At 36.6% G+C, this 20,523-nt stretch overlaps 2 protein-coding genes across 5 annotated transcripts in view; one reads left to right on the forward strand and one right to left on the reverse strand.

The window, feature by feature from the left end:
* Window positions 1-902: 902 nt before the first annotated feature.
* Window positions 903-13,329, reverse strand: THAP10 (THAP domain containing 10). The gene is made up of 3 exons (XM_027571542.1): window positions 12,767-13,329; window positions 2,523-2,670; window positions 903-2,417 (listed from the first exon to the last, which is right to left on the reverse strand). The coding sequence occupies exons 1-3, from the start codon at window positions 13,193-13,195 to the stop codon at window positions 2,221-2,223; spliced, it is 774 nt and encodes a 257-aa protein (XP_027427343.1). The 5' UTR covers window positions 13,196-13,329; the 3' UTR covers window positions 903-2,220.
* Window positions 13,330-13,641: 312 nt separating this feature from the next.
* The window catches only part of LRRC49 (leucine rich repeat containing 49), a 172,250-nt gene continuing 165,368 nt past the window's right edge, over window positions 13,642-20,523 (forward strand). For 2 of the 4 annotated variants that reach the window (XM_027571538.1, XM_027571539.1), the window contains exons 1-5: window positions 13,642-13,829; window positions 14,479-14,535; window positions 16,475-16,562; window positions 19,520-19,717; window positions 20,058-20,160. In XM_027571538.1, the coding sequence (XP_027427339.1) occupies window positions 13,782-13,829; window positions 14,479-14,535; window positions 16,475-16,562; window positions 19,520-19,717; window positions 20,058-20,160 (494 nt within the window). In that variant the 5' untranslated portion in view covers window positions 13,642-13,781. Of the gene's footprint in view, window positions 13,830-13,900; window positions 13,998-14,478; window positions 14,536-16,474; window positions 16,563-19,519; window positions 19,718-20,057; window positions 20,161-20,523 lie in introns of all 4 variants that reach the window. The other 2 variants (XM_027571541.2, XM_027571540.1) reach the window with 2 other exon arrangements.

The following is a 20,523-nucleotide window of genomic DNA, read 5'->3' on the forward strand; positions in this document are numbered from 1 at the left end:
GGGAGTCTGCTTCTCCCTCTGACCCTCCCCCCCTCATGCTCTCTCTCTCTCAAATAAATAAAATCTTTTTAAAAAAATAAGTACTTATCACATAAACAAGTGAAAAATGATATGGCAGGTGTTGAGGTGTATCTCATTTTTCCCCATTAAACTCATCTGGCAACAAAAGAAATTAAGATAATTGAAAATATGCAAAAAGTATTCAATATTATATAAACTGTACGTTCTTCATATTTAATTTAAAAAAAAGCCAGTATTTCATTTTACTTTAGGACAGTGAAACATTGCACAATACATTATAAAATCATGTGAATCAACAAACCAATATAAATTCTCAATTGGTAAGAGAAAAAAAACCTAACGGAAAAGCAAGAAAGGAAGAAGGAAAGAAAGAAAAAGAAAGAAAGAAAGAAAGAGAAAAAGAAAGAAAGAAAGAAAGTGTTTAACACAGAGAAGTAAACTCATGGCAGTGAGATTTGGGGATGAATGGGTATATAACATTCGTTATAATTTGAATTAAGGTGATAGGCTATTTAAAAGCTCAAGGAACAATAGGTACTTACTAATAGTATTCAGCTTCAGAGGATTTGTATTCTTTTATTTTAAAAAGATTTTGTTTATTTATTTGAGAGAGAGAGAGAGCACATGAAAGGGGGAGGGTCAGAGGGAGAAGCAGCAGGGAGCCCGATGTGGGACTCGATCCTGGGACTCCAGGTTCATGACCTGAGCCGAAGGCAGTCGCTTAACCAACTGAGCCACCCAGGCGCCCCAGAAGATTTGTATTCTTAATTTTAAAACACAATGCTCTCTCAAAACATCAAATAGTCATCTCAAAGCCAAAGCAGCAGCAATAATAATAATAATAGTTATGTATTTACATAATCATTGTTCAGGCTCACAACTTCTATTAATATTTTATTATTCTTTTTATTAAAATTACACTGTTCAAATTAAGTCACACATGAAATTAGCTTTGGAAGAAAATCACTTTGGTATATTATTTAAACCTTCTAGGATAAAATGCATGCAAGTTCTTCCAGTCATGAGCAACTAACAAGACATGTGAGGTATAAAATGGACATTTATTTTTATTATTCTCAATAGAAGATCAGAGTTATAATAAGTTTCTCAGAAACAATTGTAACAAATTACTTCATGGTACAAAACTGCCATAGAAATTTTCCTGGTGAATGGCAGATGGGGCGGCTATGTTTCACATGCTTATTTCCCAAATGTAGAATTCAACAGAATGGTATCAACAGAGGAAAACCTAATTCTTGAAATGGGGTTATGTTAGAAATATAATACTTTTTTTTGGATGTTAATTTCAATATAAATTCATCAAGCTAATTGGTTTGTTGTGATAGGAACCAATGCAAATAGATTTCATTAACAAGGCAATCCAAGTATAGGAAACTCTATCTCTATTTAAATCAATTCCCTTCGAAAATTTTCTGTAAGAGCCATAACTTCACCAGAAATGCTTACAGGGACTGATCCACAGATCCAATAGTATTACAAATGGACAAACTAATAAATATACAACATAAAAAAATAATAATCAAGGCTAAGTCTCATGGCTCCCAAATCATTCAATAGTATCACACTTGGCTGTGCTTACTATTATCTTCAAAATATTTAGAATAGTGACATTCTAACTTGTGAATGTCCTGTAAGTCCCACATAAGTGTTGTTTCTATGGTAAGCTTAAATATTCAGTGCTTCATCTTGATCTGGAAATGCTGCTATTGTGGTTTCGTCTTATAACTCCATTTCCACCAAAAGGATAAAAAGAAAAAAGAAACAAGAGGTGAAAGTGGGAGGTGGGGAGGTTTGTGGGAAGGATGATCTTCATGACCTTGGCAGGGCAGACATATTTTTGCCTTAGAGCTGAACAAATTTTGCTGATACCCAACTATCCCAAAGTGAAAGATTTACGAGAGCAAAGAAGTAATTATGTGAGCGAAGGTTTGAAAACCTATAGGACATCAAGTCATTTGATGTTGCATTTTTTTTTTAAAGATTTTATTTATTTATTTGAGAGAGAGAGAGAATAAGAGAGAGAGAGTACGAGAGGGAAGAGGGTCAGAGGGAGAAGCAGACTCCCTGCTGAGCAGGGAGCCCGATGCGGGACTCGATCCCGGGACTCCAGGATCATGACCTGAGCCGAAGGCAGTCGCTTAACCAACTGAGCCACCCAGGCGCCCTGATGTTGCATTTTTAACGAGACTCTTCTTTCACCTGCACAGCTATGTATGACAAATTGCTCTGCTCACTCTTCACATCCCAGTCTGCATCTGGCTCTGAGCCACTGGAGTAAATGTCAAAGAGAGAGGCACTTCTGGACCGCAATCCGTTGGTCTGAGTAGTGGCATTACACAGTTGTTTTCCAAACACTTTCACTTTGGCCTGAATACCTGAAAGAGAATAAACACATTTGCCTGTGAAGTACATTTTGCTTGTCATTTATCTTTCGTATACAAAAGATCAATTCAATTATCAGTCGAAGAGTCCAGACATACCAACACTGCAGTGAGGGGTTCTTTTCAGAGACATTTGTGTACTTTTATGCACTGGGCCTTCTTCACAGAGAGTAGGTACCGAAGTGACACCATAAGATAGATTATTAGCAGGGACTTGTGTTTGTTTAACTTCATTTTCACATGTAATCTAAAAATATAAATCAGAGGAGAACCATATCAAAGGTAGCCTAACTAGTACGGTTTTATCTTTCAAAAGTGAGAAGTAGTAAAAGAGTATAAATAATAGTTTTCAAGGTCACATAGTAGGAAGACTGGAGTTTGAATCCAGGCAAGCTGGCTCCAAAGTCCAAATTCTTAAGAACTCTGCCATACTGTTCCCTATATTCATCTGTTTTATTTCTTAAATTCCACATATGAGTGAAACCATATGGTATTTGTCTATTTGTCTTTCTCTGACTGATTTATTTAGCTCAGCATAATACCCTCTAGTTCCATCCACGTCGTTGCAAATGGCAAGATTTCATTCTTTTTGATGGCTAATTTCCCACTATACACACACACACACACACACACACACACACACACACACAAAATATTCCATTTTATTATATATATGTTATATATGTATAATATAGCACATCTTTATCCATTCATCTGTTGATGGATACCTGGGCCCTTTCCATATTTTGGCTATTGTGGACACTGCTGCGGTAAACATTGGGATGCAGGTGCCCCTTTGAATCACTATGTTTGTATCCTTTGGATAAATACCTAGTAGTACAATTGCTTATGTTACCTTCTAAGTATCCGAATCCTGCTCCTTTCTACCTCTTACTTCCCCTGCAAATCAAAATTTCTGTTTCACATTGTAATTTTTCTCAGGAAAGCATAAAAACATTTAAAGCCAATCATATTATTTTATTTAAGTATTTCTCCGTAAGGTATAAAGGACCAATGATTAGGCTTTCTAGAATAATGCTACTGCTATGATATCCAATAATTTAATACTAGTAGTATTATAGCTATTGATTTAGGAAAAAATAATGAGTTGTAAGCAAATAACTTATAAATTTCTGTTTGACCAGAATGCTTGGCAATTTATGATTTACATTACTTGATGTAATGAGCCCTGGGTGTTATATGCAACTGATGAATCACTAAATTCTACCCCTGAAACTAATAATACAGTATATGTTAACTACATTGAATTTAAATAAAAAATTAAAAAAAAAGAAGTTAACATAAGACTGAGTACCTAGAAATTATGTGGAAGAGGCTAAGAAAGGATATCTAGAATATGTAAGGGGGCCTGTGGGAAGAAATAAGAAGTGACAGAGAAACAAAAAACAAAATTAAAGTGCTCTGTGTTCTGCGTGGAGCACTGGGTGTTATGCACAATGAATCATGAACACTATATCACAAACTAATGATGTAATGTATGGTGATTAATATAACAATAAAAAAAAAATTTAAAGCAAAAAAAAAAATTAAACTGCTCTGTAATTTTATCTAGTGCCCTGGTCGTGGCAATTGCCTTTGAACCACTGAAAAAACATTTTAGCTGGCATTCATAGTTGCTGTACTATAGGCTATTAACACCCAAGTTAAAGAAACTTTGTGAAGAAAGTTTTGTGAAGAATCCCTTCTTTTTTTTAAAGATTTTATTTATTTATTTGACAGAGAGAGACACAGTGAGAGAGAGGGAACACAAGCAGGGGGAGTGGGAGAGGGAGAAGCAGGCTCTCCGCTGAGCAGGGAGCCCGATGTGGGGCTTGATCCCAGGACTCTGGGATCATGACCCGAGCTGAAGGCAGATGCTTACCTGACTGAGCCACCCAGGTGCCCTGAAGAGTCCCTTTGTAACAGGAATAATTACACCTAATATTACTGAGGACTTAAATCAAAATATAAGTCTTACCTTTTTATTTGTGTTTATAAAATTATGACCAATTTCTATTGGCTATATCTACTTCTAAGCCGAGCATTATAAAAGTCTAGAATAAGTACATATTTCTTTACAAAATGGGTTTATGCCTGAAAAAAACAGCATTTTAGAAATTTAATCAGGCTTTTAAAAATAACTTGTTCCCATTAGAATAATAATACCTTTTATCACTGAGAAAAATTTGCACCATACAGAGAAGTAAAAATAAACTAAAAATTAGCCATCATCTCTTTATCCGTAGCTAACAACTTTGTATTTTGGAACTTTTTTGGTCTTTTCCATGTGTGCTTTTTTTTTTAATTGGGATCATCTGTTTTATAACCTTGTTTTTTCCTTTAATAATCATGTTTCTATGTTATTAAATATTCTACATAATTTTTATGGCTGCATACAATCTGTTGTACCGATATACTGTAATTTATTAAAACAATCTATATTAGAAATCTTTGAACATAAATCTTTTGTGCACATATCTGATTATTCCTTCTTCATATTAAAAGGTTAAGAAGCAGAATTTCCAAATATATATTGATCAGTTGGAACATGAGTCAAAAGAAAATACTTGAAATTAGGCAGAGAGAGAAAAAAGTTTGGAAAATATAGAAAAGATCACAAAAGACAAAGCAGATAAAATGAAAAAGTATCATATATGATATTAATTGTAGTACCAGAGGAAAAGAGACAGAAAATGGGACAGAAGCCCTATTTGAGCAAATAACATCTGAAAATTCACCAAAATGGAGAGGAGACATTAAGACATGGTTTTACAAAAGTACTATTTGTATTTATCAAAATAAAAACAAAGGAAGCCATACCTATGCACTTTACAGTAAAACTGGAAAACAAAGAGAAAAAATTAGAAGCAGCCAGAGGAAAAAGATAACACCTTCTCTTCAAAGAGGCAATCATAGGAGAAAATGCCAAAATTCTTAAGGATACAGAAAGATTGAAAATAAAAGGATGTAAAAAGATGTACTATGCCAACACTAACCTAAAGAAAGCTGATGTTGCTTTATTAGCACTATATAACACAAAAACTGTTAGAATTAGATCAAATATGTAAGTTCAAAATTACAGTGGAAGATTTTTAACATGCCTCTCCCAGTAATTAATACAATAAGTAGACAAAAATTCCATAAGGATAGAGAACTTGTAAACATGATTAATAGACATATATAACACATACTCAACTGCAGAACACACATTCATCTCAAGTGCACATGGAACATTTACAAAAACTGACCTATGTTTTGCCTAATACAAGTACCAACAAATTTCAAAGGATTAAATTCATATGCTGTATATTCTCTGGTCACAGTGTAACTAACCTAGAAATCGATAACAAAAATAGAAGTACAAAATGCCGGTATGTTTGGAAACTTAAAAACCTACTTCTAAATAACCCATGAAAAAAGATAAGAGATAAATTTATAGTGAAATAAAAAGATTTACGCGGGGCACCTGGGTGGCTCAGATGGCTAAGCGTCTGCCTTCGGCTCAGAGGTCATGATCTCAGGGTCCTGGGATCGAGTCCCACATCCGGCTCCCTGCTTGGCAGGGAGTCTGATTCTCCCTCTCCCTCCATTGTTCCCCCTGCTTGTGCTCTCTCGCTCTGTCAAATAAATAAATAAAATCTTAAGAAAAAAGATATTTTATGCTAAATAATAATATTCTATATCAAAATCTTGTGGGACTCAGTTAATGCCATGCTTACAAGGGAATTTATAGTCTTATATGCACAAGAGAGTATAGAAAAATTAATTAGGCTTAATTAGAGTGGAATTATTATCACACAAAAAATTTATTCCACAAAATATTTCTAACATATCCTCATTTCAGAAGTCAATTTTTCCTTTATTAATACCACGCTAGGGAATTCTACAATTGGGAAATACTCATGTGAAACTCAGATGCCTCTTTGGCCATTAATGTGAAAACTCTGAAAACCCATGATCCAATTTAAATTCTCAAGAAGTTAGAAGAACAGTAAATAAAAATTTAAAAAGTAGAGGAATCAAGGGTGAACTATAAGGTAAACTATGGATTTGGGGTGATAGTGATGCGTCAATGTAGGTTCATCAGTTCTAACAAACGTACCACTCTGGTGGGGATGTTGATAGTGGAGGTGCCAACATATGTGTGGGGGCAGTGGGAATATGGGAAATCTCTCTGTAGTCCCCTCAATTTTGCTGTGAACCTAAAACTGTTCAAAAAAAGTCAAGCCTTACAAAAATAATTTTTAAAATACTGGAAAAAATGTGAATATGTTTATTTATTTCACAGAGAGACACAGAGATAGCGATAGAGAACAAGAGTGGGGAGGAGAGGGAGAGGCAGGCTCCCCGCTGTGCGGAGAGCCAGACACCGGGCTTGTTCCCAGGACCCTCGATCATGACATGAACTGAAGGCAGACACTTAATCGACTGAGCCACCCAGGCGCCCCACTACTGGAAAATTTTTTTAAAAATGTAAGCAGCTGGGTAAAATTTGAAGTTATTTGGTAATTCAATGTTTTGTCTTCACATAAGCAAGTTGGTTATTCTTACGATATTCTTTGCATGAAATACCACATTTTAAAAAAATTTTTATTGTTATATTAATCACTGTGAAATACCACATCTTAATATGTACAGATATCTTTAAGTGAAGTTTTCACTTTTTAACAAGCTTGTTTAATGGAAAAATAGACAAGAAAATATCTCTGTTAATCATTTAGCTCAGTAATATATAAATTTAACCTATCAATTAAAAAATCAAAGTTGAAAAAAATAAGTACAGGGAAGGAAAAATGATACAAAATAATGAAAAAAAAATACTAGGAAAAAGACCAAGAAGGCAGTTTATTTTTTGAAAAGATTAATAAAAATCGAAAAGCACCTGGTGAAGCAGAACAGAAACAGAATGAAAAAGCAAAAATTACTACAGATCATATAGAATTTTAAAAGATAAAAGATTATCATAACTTTGTGTCAATATATTTGAAAATTTAAACTGACAAATTTTTAGAAAAATATAATTTGTCAAAATAAGTGCAGAAACAAAAAACTGAATAACCGTGTAACTGTTAAAAAAAATTGAATCCATCATTAAAAATCTTCTCACAAGGGGCGTCTGGGTGGTACAGTTGGTTGAGCATCCAACTCTTGGTTTCCTCTCAGGTCGTGATCTCAAGCTTGTGAGATCAAGCCCTGCAGTGGGCTCTGTGCTTAGCATGGAGTCTGCTTGAAATTCTCTCTGCCCTTCCTGCTCATGCGCACACGCTCTCTCTCTCTCTCTCAAATAAATAATCTTAAAAAAAAAAAAATCTTCCCACAAGGAAAACTCCAGGACTAGGTAAGGACCAGGTATCTTTATCAGCGAACTCTACCAAATGTTAATACCAAATTTATTAATGAATATATGCCAATTAATAGAAACGTTTCCAGAGAATGATATAAGAGGAAATAACTCCAAATTGGTCAGCATAATCTTGATATCAAATCTGAGAAAGACATTTCTTTCTTTCTTTCTTTCTTTTCTTTTCTTTTATTTATTTGTCAGAGAGACAGAGGCAGGGAGAGGGAGAAGCAAGCTCCCTGCCCAGCAAGGAGCCCAATGCGGGACTCAATCCCAAGACCCTGGGATCATGACCTGAGCTGAAGGCAAATGCTTAACCGACTGAGCCACCTAGGTAACCCTGAGAAACACATTTCAAGAAAGAAAAACTATAGACTGAGTTTGCCCATGAACACAGATGTAAAAATCCTATTAGCAAATCAAATCAAGCAATATATAAAAGAGCAGTATGCATTGGCCAAAATGTGTTTCCTTCAGCCATGCAAGTTTGGTTCTATATTTCAAAACCAGGCAATATAATTCACCACAATAACAGAATAGACAAAATATACGATTATGAATAGATTCAGAAAAAGCACTTGATATAATTCAACACCGTTTATGATTTAAATCTGTAGCAAAAACTAGGAATAGGCAGGAATATTTTTTTATGATGAAAAGCAGCTGCAAAAAAACACACAAAACTGTAGCAAAAATCATGTCAAATGGTAAACTTAAAGCCCTCCCCTCCGGAAATAAGAATGAGAAAAAGGATTCCTCATCACTTCTTTGGTTCCCAACACTGTAGTAAGAATAGGAAATAAAAGCACAAACATCAAAAACTATTTACTGACATGTTATAGACATGTAGAAAATTGAAAAATACCTACAAATTATTGGAATAAATAGGTTTACACAAGGTTTCTGGATACAAGGACAACAAAAATCAATTTATCTACATAAATACATAAAAAATAAAATTTTAAATACTGCTTATAATAGCAAAATCAAATAGGAATAAATCTAATTAAAATATGTAAAAACCTTTACATAGAATGCCGTAAAATATTTTTAAGAGGAATGTAAAAACCCAGATAAATGTAGGGCTATACTATGTTCATGGATTGGAAGAACTGTTATGGTTAATATGCTCTTTCTCCCCACATTCATTTATAAATTCAATGTAGTCCCAATCAAATCCCAGTAGATAATTTGTGGAAACTGACAAACCAATTCTAAGATATATATGGAACTTCAAGGAGCCCCAAATAGCCAAGACATCCAAGATGAGCAAGGTAAGAGAAATCGATCAATTGAATGTTGGTTCTTAATATAAGCCACAGTAATTAATGTACTGTGATAATACTGCAAAAAATATGCAAAAGGATAAATGGGCAGAATTTAAAAATGTGGAAACAGACTTAATGTGTACATAGAAACTTATGACAAAGTTGACACTGTAGGACAATGAGGAAATGCTGGTCTTTTCAGTAGAAGAAACTGAGTTAATTGGGTATCTATAAGGGAAAAAAATGAAACTTAAACCCTATCTCACATCACACACAAAAGTCAATTCTGAATGGGTTGTAGGTCTGAATGTAAAAATTAAAAACATTAAGTTTATAGAAAACAGCATAATAGAATGTTTTAAGCATTAAGCATATAAAAAATGTTGGTAAGTTGGTCTACATTAAAATTAAGAATTTCAGTACATCAAAAGACACTATTAAGAGGAAAGAGGCAAGCCACAGTGGGAGAAGATATTTGAAACATATTTAACTGACAAAGGAAGCCAGAATTTATTAAGAACCCGAAATCAACAAGAGTTAAGATAACCTGACAGAAAAATGGGCCTATCACCAAAGAGGCTATCTACATGTACAATTAACATTTGAAAAGGTGTTCCCTTACTAATTTCATTTACAAATGGGAAATGCAAAGTAAACCACCACTACAAACCTTGCAGAAGGACTCAAATATGAAAGTCTAACAAACCAAGTGCAGGCAAAATGAGAAACAATGTAAACTCTCATATGCTGCTGGTAAAGTGTGAATTGGTAAGACTATTTTAAAAAAACACTTGGAATTATTTACTGAAGTTTAACATACTATGTCCCAGCAATTCTAGGTATATACCATCAGAAATGTGTGCAAATATGAAAAAGACATGTTCAAAAATGCTTATAGCAGCATTACTTATAATTGCCCCCAAATGGTAACAACCCAAATGTCCAAATAGAGTAGAACAGATAAATTTTTTAGCATATTCATACAATGGACTGCTACATAATAATGAAAACAAATTACTGCTGTATGCAACAATATGGATGACTCTCACAAATATAATGTTGAACAAAGAAGCCAGATGCAAGAAATACCTACATGATTCTACTCTATGAAGCAAAAAAAAAAAAAGCAAACTTGGTTCAAGGAGGAGGGAAGGCTGCAGCTCAGGTGATATAAGTGCCCCTGGGTTGCTAGCAGTGTTCTATTTCTTTGAGTTATCTAGTGGCTACACTTGTTCGGGCTGTGATAATTTAATGACAATATTTGTGCACTTTCCTGCATATTTGTTACACTTCAATTAGACAGTTTAAAAAATACAGTTGGATAAAAAGTAAGAAATTAACAGTGAAGGAAAATAATCATAGTCTCATGAAGCAAAATATCAGATCGTGTATAGTGCTCCTCAGAGCCCCCTTTCTCCTGGGAGATGGTCCCTAATCTTTTCTCAAGCTCCCTACAGATAGGGAACATTCAGTTATATTTATCTACATTAAGCACCAACTACCCAGAACAGTGTCTACAATAGCCCCTCAATAAATGCTGTAGAATGCCTGGAAATTTGATTTTTAGTCAGTTAGTCCTGGAATTGGAAAAACAGTGAGTGGGGAAAGGAGCCAGAGGTGGTACAAGCAAACTTAGCAATGTTACTGGGGTTCTCAATCCAGACCTGGCGAAAAAGGGATTGTGAACAACTCTAAACTCTTTTTAACCTTATATACTTTTAAAGTAACTATTAATAAAACTAACACATAGTTTCCTAATAAACAGCAAGTATATTAATGTAATATGGATTGTTAGAAATGTTGGCTGGATATATTATATTAATATATATAATATTCTAATTGCAAAGTAGGTTTGGTATGTACTCCAGATTTCCTCAAGGTTAGCCTTTGTTATAAAATCTTTGATTGTTTCACTAACCTGACTTTTCTTCTCCCAAGTTTTGATTAGGTGCTCTAATTATGAGGAAGTAAAATGGTATAAGGGTGTGCATGGCATGTTTAATGTTCCTCTCTTTTACTACATATTTGCATTTGTGTATTATATACGTGCTTAGGTAAAGGTTGGATAAGTAGTGATAGTGGATAGATAAAGGGACAGATGTCTTGACTGGTATAGAGCTGGGTGAGAAGGGTAGCTGGCAAAGAACTGAAAAGTCTATTAAAGTACAAAAAAGTGTTCTTAGAGTCACATAATCACTCCACAAATATTTACTGAATTCCTAAAATTTGCAAAATATTGTCTAGGTACTGCCAATACAATAAAGAACATGTCAGATAGGATCCCTGCTCTCATGGAGCTTACATTCTAATGTGAAGACAAACATTAAGCAAACGACACAATTATTTAATGATAACTGTGATGTGTTATTGAAGTATATGTGCTACTGAAGCACATGAAATATATGAAGAATGAAAATATATAAATAGGGGACCAAAGGGAAAGGATGTTTGAATTGATTTTTAAAGTAAAAAGACTTAATTGATGATGATGGTGAATGGGAGGAGCATAATTCCAGGGTATTATGTGAAACAAATGAGTGAAGGCTTGTTGGTAGGAAGGAACATCGCATGTTCAAAAACAGAAAAGATCAACATGACTGGTATATACTGAGCAACAAGGACAGTGGCCTTGGATAGGACTAGAATGGTAGGCAGGGCCAAAAAGCATGCAAGGACTTGTAGGTTGTGTTAATAATTTTGCTCTTTATCCTAGTAATTTCAGGATACCTTAAAAGTGTCTTAAGCACCCACTCCCATGTAGGGAGCAGGTTGGTATTTCAGAAAAAGTTTTGGTCTGGCAATTGGACTTAGAGCAAATATTACAGGCCGGTGAGGAAATTCTTAATCTCCTGGATTGGCATCCTTGTGCATAAAGTGTGGTCTGGACTAGAAGAGCACTTAGTTTCCCTTCAGCTCTAAAATTCTACCAACGCATCAACGCATCCGAATATTCAAAGCCCAAATGTCAGTTACAGATCAGCTGACTTCTTGGTGAACTCTTCCCATCTCTAGAAATGAACACCTTTTAGATCCAATTAAAAGTCATAATTTAATCTATGTAATGGTGATAGGGCTGAAGTTTGATTATCTTAAATAAGGCTGGGAAGTCTTCATTAAGATGGTAAGTGGGGAAGAAGATATAGTAACCAGATGCAAAGTAAATCTAGGCAATGCATATGAGGATTAGTAAATTAGCAGAAGAGGGCAAGGTGGGAAAATTCAGCTCACTGTGATGTTTTAACTTACAGGAAGCTAGTCAAGAGGAAGTTTAGGAGCGGCAAGAGATTGTTTATCAGCAAACCCCATCTTCATCCGTAGCTCCGCATCCCCCTTCCCTCACCATTTTGGCAGTTATAATCATTTCCTCCAGCTCAGGTAATATGTTACGCAGAAACAGTTTCAAGCACCCCTTTCCTCGAGATTTGCTCAAATGGAACCCTTTCTATTTAAAAAGTCTGCAGCGGACTGTGAAGGTGACTCTAGAATCTAAAGGACGAGAGTGTGAGTCTGCCTGAGGCTGGGGGAGAAGGAGGTTAAGAAGGAACTGTAATTCCATAGTGTTCATGTTAAATAGGACCTGGAGATCCCCGCTACAGCACCCTCCTAATTTTACAGATGGGAAAACAGAACCCTTCGAGGTGAGGGGACCTTCCCCAGGTGACACTAGTGGCAGAGCCGAGCCACAGTCCGGGGTTCCTTCCACGACCCTCGGTGGACTTCTGATGGCCCTTTACCTGTGAAGGCGCAGCCGTCTTCCTGGCCCGGAGGAGCGTACAGGAGGCCGGCCCCGGGGCGGCCTCTGCCTGCCTGACTGCCTGGGGCTCTCCTCCCTTTTCGGGGCCGCCCGCGTGCTCTCCTTCTTCTTCCCCCTTAGGTGCTGGGGCGGACACCCGGTGCAGGGTGGGCACGGCGCCCGCTACGAGCCTCAGGCGCTGGGAGAAGCGCAGGTTCTTCTGGATAACCGAAGAGACGTCAAAACAGGCCGGAGCGAAGTGGTCCGAGCAGATGACAGAGCGGTCATTGCCCCCGTACCAGTCGGCGCGGCGGCCCCGCACGAAGCGGTCCCACAGCAGCCGCACAGCCCGGTCCTTGGGGAAGCGGAACAGCGACTTTCCGGACTTGGTGGTGTTGCCGCAATGGGCGGCCACGCAGCGGGCCGGCATAGCAGCGACCTCGGCCTCCGCACGCCCGCGCGCTCCCAGCCGGGGCGACTCGGTCCCCCTGCGCCGGTCCGCGCGGCGCGGCGCCACGTCGGTGCCCCTACCTCCGGCCACCGGAAGTGCCGAGCTGGGGCCCCACGGGGCCGTACGCCGTGCTCGGATATCGGCCTCCGCCCGCGCTCGGCGGTCCTCCCCCGAGAGCAGGTGGCCACCCGCAGAGGGATCCAAATTTCGCGCGGGCGGAGCTGAGGTGGGCCGTAAAGAGGAACGGACCGGAAGTGGTGGTTGTCATAGCTACCGAGGCGGCCGCCCTCCTCCGGGTCTCCTCCTCCCCACACTCCGGGTCCTTTTGTACGAGGCCAGGAAAGTAGGACGAGGAAGTGCGGACGCACCGGACCCGGGCAAACATCACCGGAGGCTCTATCGACCGGGTTGGCCAGTTGATTTAGGAGAGGACCAGACCGGAAATGGTCGTCTCCATGGTAACCCCTGAGCGGGTTGCCTGGGAGATGACCCCTTTCTGTCTCTGAGTCTCCGCTGTATCGTCGCTTCTAAGGCAGATCTAACAGATCCTGGACTGTCTCCTGCCATGATTCCCGGGAAGTACCGCTCTGTTTCTGGCCGGGCTGCGAACAACGTAGGTTGGGTCTCCTGCCTTCCCTTTTTCCCCATTCGTATCGTTCTTTCTGACTGGCGTCTTTGTCCTAGGTGATGGGCTGGTATTGGGACCAGGACCAATGAATCTACTCAAGCTATTGTCTGACCGAGGCTTGAGATACGTGGACTGGACCAAGGCACTTGGAGGGTATTTAATATTGTATGATGGGTATTCAAAGTCTTGTCCAGGTTCTTGGCTTCCCAGAAGGTGGAGCTGGTCTGCTGTGAAAGGCTAAGGTTCATTTCAATTCTTCTAACCAATCTCCCACCCGTTTTCTTAATTTAGAAAAAAATGTATTATTAATAGGTACTCCCCCTCTTTCACCTGTCCCATTGAGATATTTAGGTAGACTTGAAATGGCAAGTGTCAAAAACCTGAGGTGCTAAGGTAGAGGGTTAAATCGCTGCAGACATTTTGGAAAATAAATCACAGTGAAACCTTTTAATTCTTAGTCGTGATTTTATTGTTTTCGGCAGATCCTCAGAACAAGATCATTTACCACAAACAAAAAGCAAGCATTCTGTTTTATTCTAAGTGTTTGTTATATCTTTATCTGTACCAGTTTGGGGAGAAATATGTGTGTATATAAGTTAAGAGCATATTTTATGCTATAATTTTTACATTGCAGGTGAACTGTGGGCTTCATCTGGTTATTCAAACATCATCGCTTCCTGAAAAAAGCAAAGTAAGATTTAAGCAGATTTGTATTTAAATCAAAGATAAATTATTTTGTAATCTACACAAATAGCAGCATGATTTAAAGAGTAGAGCTAAAATAATTTTTATTTTCTGCCCACATAAAGTCAAAGTCTCTTTTAAAAGCCTCTTTTAAAAACTGATTCTTATTTCACCAATTACAAGAGGTGAGTTTTGTTTTGTTTTTTTTTTTTACATTTAAACATTTCTTAAGTCGGGATTCTTCTTAAAATTGATGGCACATCATAGTTGAATTAGGAAAGCTTTTTCTTTCTTAGTAGTGGATAAAATGATGGTATGTCTTCCTACTGATGGCATCTTATAATGGATAAAATGTGATAATTTGGGGGGATACATCTACACATTCCGTTTAAAATCAAGGAGAACATAATAGATTAGCAGTGAAAATATATTGAGCTTAATGCTATTTAGAAGTTAAGATACGAACGTAAGATTCTTTTTTCCCAAATTTGCACACAGTATCCCCTGGCGTTTCCATTATTTCTAGCTTTAGATTTGATTTTTGAGATACACATTTTTCTTTCCCTCCTGTCTCACCTCAGCACTCAGACATACTCATCTACCTCCCACAGAACTGTCTCAAGACACAAAACAATTTTTCCCCCTTTGCCCAAGTTGGATACCTCCAACCATCACAATTCAATTTTTTCCTAAAAGATTATTCAGTAGATGTCACTGGGGGAGCTCTAAAGTGAAGGACAGAGTTTACAAACAACTGCATGAGGAGGGTTAGGAGGGGCATGAGGAATGTTGATGGAAGGACACCATTAGTCAAGGAGGCAGTAGTTGATTATACATTATATGTGAAAATAAACACTTGGAAAGTAGACCATTTGATCATCTTGAATAAATAGCAATTAGCTAGATTAATTGAAAATATTCTTTATTATAATTGGACGTATTGGATTTCCTCCAAAGTTTTGCTAATTGATTTTGCTGGAAAGATCCTGTTTTATCATTAGAGTGTATTTCTAGGAACTATGTGCCTTGTCCAGATTGTTTTCAAATCCATTTACTTTCTCTAGAGTGGACATATGTTCTGAGAAAATACCTTTAGCTCATATAATTCATAAAGTTATAATGCAAATGCTGTTATAATGTTTATAGTATGGATGAATCAGAAGCATCATAACTATTTTAAGATATGTACTTAGGGTTTTTTGGTGGCTAATCATGAGTGGTTGTTTTGGTTTTGTTTTTCTCAGTCCTCCTATCAAATAATTTAAAATAAATTTAGACAAAACCCTTCTTAGAAGGTTTAGATATACAATTTTATTATACTTGGATTCTTAAAAGGAATTCTAATGATAAGAACATCGTGATTTTTTCTTCAACAGAATTTACTTTTTGTCATATGGTTTTTGCTTTTGTTTTCTAGAAAATGGTTCTTTTAATCATTGTGTTTGTGGTGAGGATATGGAGGAATTGCGAGTGGTTTGGAGCATAATTTCATCTGACCTCATGAAATTGACTCTGTGTGTGTATGTACGTGTGTATGTGTGTGTTTTAAAAAACTCATAACATAAAATTTGCCATTTTAGCCATTTTAAGTTGTACAAATTAGGGATATTAAATACATTCACAAGGTTGTGCAGTCATCATCACTATGTAGTTCCAGAACTTTTTGTCACTCAAAAGAGAGTCCCTGTACCCATTAAACAATCACTCCCCATTTCCTCTTCCCACCACCTTTGAAAACCACAAATCTGTTTTCTGTCTCTTTATATTTTTTTATTATCAGTTTTTCATAGATGGAATCCTATGCTATGTGCCATTTTGTGTCTTGCTTCTTTCACTCATCATGTTTTCAAGGTTCATTTCTGTTGTGGCTTGTGTCAGTATTGTACATAATTTTATAATTATCTTCATTACTTACTTTAAATTTTTCCCCAAATAATGTTTTTTAGGTTGAATTCAAGCTAAATAAAGAAACACCATCATTCTCTGGTCGACTCTTGCAACATGATCTTGAAAGAAACTACTCAAGTAGGCAAGGTATTGTTCAGCAAGTAGAGGTCAGATATGGCTTATCTTATTTGAGTAATATTTGTTTGATAATCTGGACTCCTAAATGCAAATTGACCTGAATTAAAAGTGAAATGGTTCATTAACCAATGGTTCATTAATCAAATTGGTTTGGTATTTGTTTGGATCAGAACTGATTTTATATATACAATGTAGTAGATTATTTCAATACAGAAAAAGCAGTTGTACTGTAGTTTGAGGGTGGGCTATGCACAACAGAATGGAAAAGAACCTTTCAAATACTGTCTTAGAACTAGGAAAAATGGCTAGTTAATGAGGGTAAGAGTATGGGAACACAGATGTCTAGGAAATAAGGAAACAGTGGAAAGAGTGAAAAATCAGGAGTAGAAAAGAAATCTTTCCCTTACTAGTGCATATAATTATAGATATTTTATATCAAAGGCTTTACACTTTGGTGTGCATCACCTGAGATTTTATTAGAAAGGCAGGTTCTTAGTATTGCCCTTCCTTTCTTCCTCTTCCCCATTCTGATTTTGTAGTTTTTGAGTGGGATTTGGAAATGTGCATTTTAATGTCTCGAGTGATTCTGATGGATGTGGTTTGTGGACCACTCTTTGAAAAACATGGTCTAATATGATCTGGTTATATTTCTGAAATGTATTTTTCAGTTCAAGGAGGAATTTCCTTTAGCACATTTGAGTTGTTAGTTGGTTGTTAACAACTGCTAGCCATCTGTAATGGGCTAATGTTAAACGCTACAGAATCCTTATATAATGTGCCATCCCCACCTCCTAGGAGTTTGTATAAGGGGGTTGATCTGTATAGGCATGTCCAGATTGTTTATCTCATTACTGCATGAACATATGGTCATCTTGAATATTTGATTAGTTTTTCTTTTTTTGTTTTGTTTCCTCTTGGGCCCATCTAATTTGACATGACTTTTGTCTTTCTTATATCCTACAGTCTTGTCTTGGCCAACTGCTAGACATGGCATCAACCTAACTGCAGTTCCACATTACAGGGAGCATCTGTTTTGCTCTTTTTGGTTCAGTTCAGTACATATTTATTGAGTGTATACTATGTGTTAGACACTGTATTAGGAGCAAGACTTTGATTTTTTTTTTAACAGAAATAGTATGTACAAAATAATTTCCAATTAACTTTTAGTAAATTGGAAAATCAATTAAATAATTTATTGATTGCTTACAGAATTTGGATTCGGGCAAGAATATAAGGAGTACAAAATGAGGTCTATCTCCCAAAGAGCTTATAAATTTAATTGGGAAAACAGGGGCTTCATTTCTGGTAAATTAAATAGTGACATATGAAATAACAGGAGATGTTTCAATTAAAATTTTGCCACATAGTAATGTGGTTTATATGTAGGGTGAAACATCCCACAAATATGTATGGATGTTTGATATACAAATATATGTGCATATATGTGGGTATTTATATATCCATATAAGTGTGTGGATGTGTCAATCATAGATCACTCTGGTTTCCAGTCATTTAAAGGATCTTGTTTGTGGGTTTTAAGGTGTTTCTCCCTAATCACTCTCATTTCTTGCTATTTCTCGTAAGATATATATCACACTGATTGTGATAGTAAGCTCATTATGGGGATAGGGATTATGACTTCTGTGTATAATAGGAACTGAAAAGTGTGAGGATAAAACTCCTTTAAGCATAAATGAAACTACTCTTTGATTATTTCCTGTATACCCCAAGTCTTTTAAAGTTTTAATCTGCTTCTTAAATTGAGGATTGGCTTGAAGCCTTAACAAAATAATTTAAAAACCTAACTCTGATGCTAGTAAGAGAAATCAAGGTTGTCTGTTGTTTGGTGTTTTACCTTTATCATCTTTAGGTGACCAGCTACACCTTAATCAGTTAGTCCTTAGACTAATTTTTGTTTGTTTCTCTTTTTTTTCAACTATCTGAATTTTGATTTCCAAATCAGTTTATTGAATCATGGTTGCTTTGGTATCCTGTTAGGAGCTGAATCCTGTTATAAGAGCAGTTCGTTGGTGAACGTGATGTCAATTCTGAGTTACTCTAGAACATCATTATGAGTTATCTTGATGTTTCATGATATTTAGAAAAGTGGAGTATGAGCACTGATTATTTTGTACAAGAAGTTAGGTGTGTGATACTTTGGTTTGTGCTCTGTAGACCCATAGACGCTAGCAAATATCGTTGCTTGACAGCTTTTTGATAGTATCTATACAGAACTTGATTTTATGTTGTCATCATATTGTCTGATGGTCTCCCAAAGAGTATGTTAGCGTCCTAGATTTGTTTTTTTCTTTTCACCTTATTGGTCCATTTAAGCAGAAGAATTCTGTGGTAACCGTAGTTTCTATTTTACTGCTTATCGCTCCCTTCAACATCAATTGCTTCTCTCAGGAAATTTTCTCTTTATAGAAGATTCTTATACTCCTCTAATGTTCAAACTGGCCCCTTTGACCCATTACTCAAATCTTACCTCATTTCTGGAACTTCCCAGCATCTCTTCTTGACCATTCTACATTCTTCTGGGTCTTTACAATATACCTTAATATCCACCTCCCCCCAAACCCATCTTAAGTGGAAAATAACTGTCACATTTATGTGTGAGTATATAACAGATACTATTTTTTATTCTGCATTTTGTGTACGTTGTTCTATATAGTCTATTAATTTCATATGTGTTTGCCAGTTAGATGGAAAGCTACTTAATTGCAGTCAGGTTTATAGGACCAACAGCCTATAAACTTCATAGGAGTATCATATACCCTGTGGACCCTAACTACAAATATACAGTATTTATCCACATCCATTGGTCTCTGCAATATTTTCTACTAATAGTAGTTGAATATACAAAGAAAAAGTGATACCTCTGCTATCCAAAACTACTTTCTCTGTATTTCCAGTAGCAAAGTCATGTATTGTAGCTTTGTGATAAACTTTTTGATATTTTGAAGGAGATGGAAGAGTAATAAGCCCTTCACCTTGTAATAAATCATCATTCATCTCATCCACAACAAACGTGACAGAACTATGTGGGCTGGAAATGAAAACTACCATGAGCTCCTTATCAGCATTTGGAGATTCTTCCATTCAGACACCTTCAAAGTCCAGAATCCGGCAGGGCTGTCATAGTGCTGGCCCAAATGTATCTGGTAATGAGGGACTATCATCTCAGTTTTAAGAGTTAAAATTTAGTACTAGGAGTCAGCCTTATAAAGGGGTAAAGATAGCACTAGAGTAGTTCTGTACTTTCAACCAATCTATAGGGCAAGGGAAAAATTATTTGGTATATACAGAACATGTAGTTTAGGGTTGAGGAGGAAAGAAACAAACTCAAATGTAGTAATTAATTTTAAGTGTAGAGAGCTATGGAAACTGTACTTTCCAGAAAAGATATTTGCAGGTGCCAAAGTTCTCCAAATATAAGGTGACTTTAGTTTCAAGATTTTAAAGGCTTTTCTTAACAAGTAATTTGTATATCATTTTCAATAGGTGATCATATTCATCTGGCGAGCTCATCAATGCCATCATTTCCCATTCTGCAGCGTTCTTCTGAAGAGAAAATTCTTTACTCAGACAGGTTAACCCTAGAAAGGTGAGGACAATTTCTTTTTTTTGTTCTTTTTTTGACTAGATAATATATAAACATGGTACAGGATTGGAAGATAGAAAAGTCTTTCTCTCTTCTCTTGTTCTCCAGCTCCCCAGTTCTCCCACATAGGTATAATCATTGTTACCAATTTTTTATTTATCCTTCCAGAGGTATGGGGAGGGATTTTATAGCTATGTAATGTAACAGAGCTTACCTATACCCTGAAAGAATAGTATAGCAATTCTAGACTACAACATTGATAAAAATGGATTTTAGGATAGAAAAAATTACAGTGTAGTCCTCATATGGGCCTTTCTGGGCCCTATCCAGTTGAGTTCTTGTTACCTCACTGGCCTGACCTCCTGA

This window comes from Zalophus californianus, chromosome 6 (genome assembly GCF_009762305.2).
Source record: "Zalophus californianus isolate mZalCal1 chromosome 6, mZalCal1.pri.v2, whole genome shotgun sequence".
Classification (NCBI taxonomy): Eukaryota; Metazoa; Chordata; class Mammalia; order Carnivora; family Otariidae; genus Zalophus; species Zalophus californianus.

Bases quoted from the DNA above. Each gene is read 5' to 3' on its own strand.
- THAP10 (XM_027571542.1), bottom strand. From the start codon at position 13,195: ATGCCGGCCCGCTGCGTGGCCGCCCATTGCGGCAACACCACCAAGTCC. The intron at 2,671-12,766 runs GTAAAGGGCCAT...TTATATTTTTAG, and splicing joins AGACGGCTGCGCCTTCACAG to ATTACATGTGAAAATGAAGT. The intron at 2,418-2,522 runs GTATGTCTGGAC...ATTCTCTTTCAG, and splicing joins AACCCCTCACTGCAGTGTTG to GTATTCAGGCCAAAGTGAAA.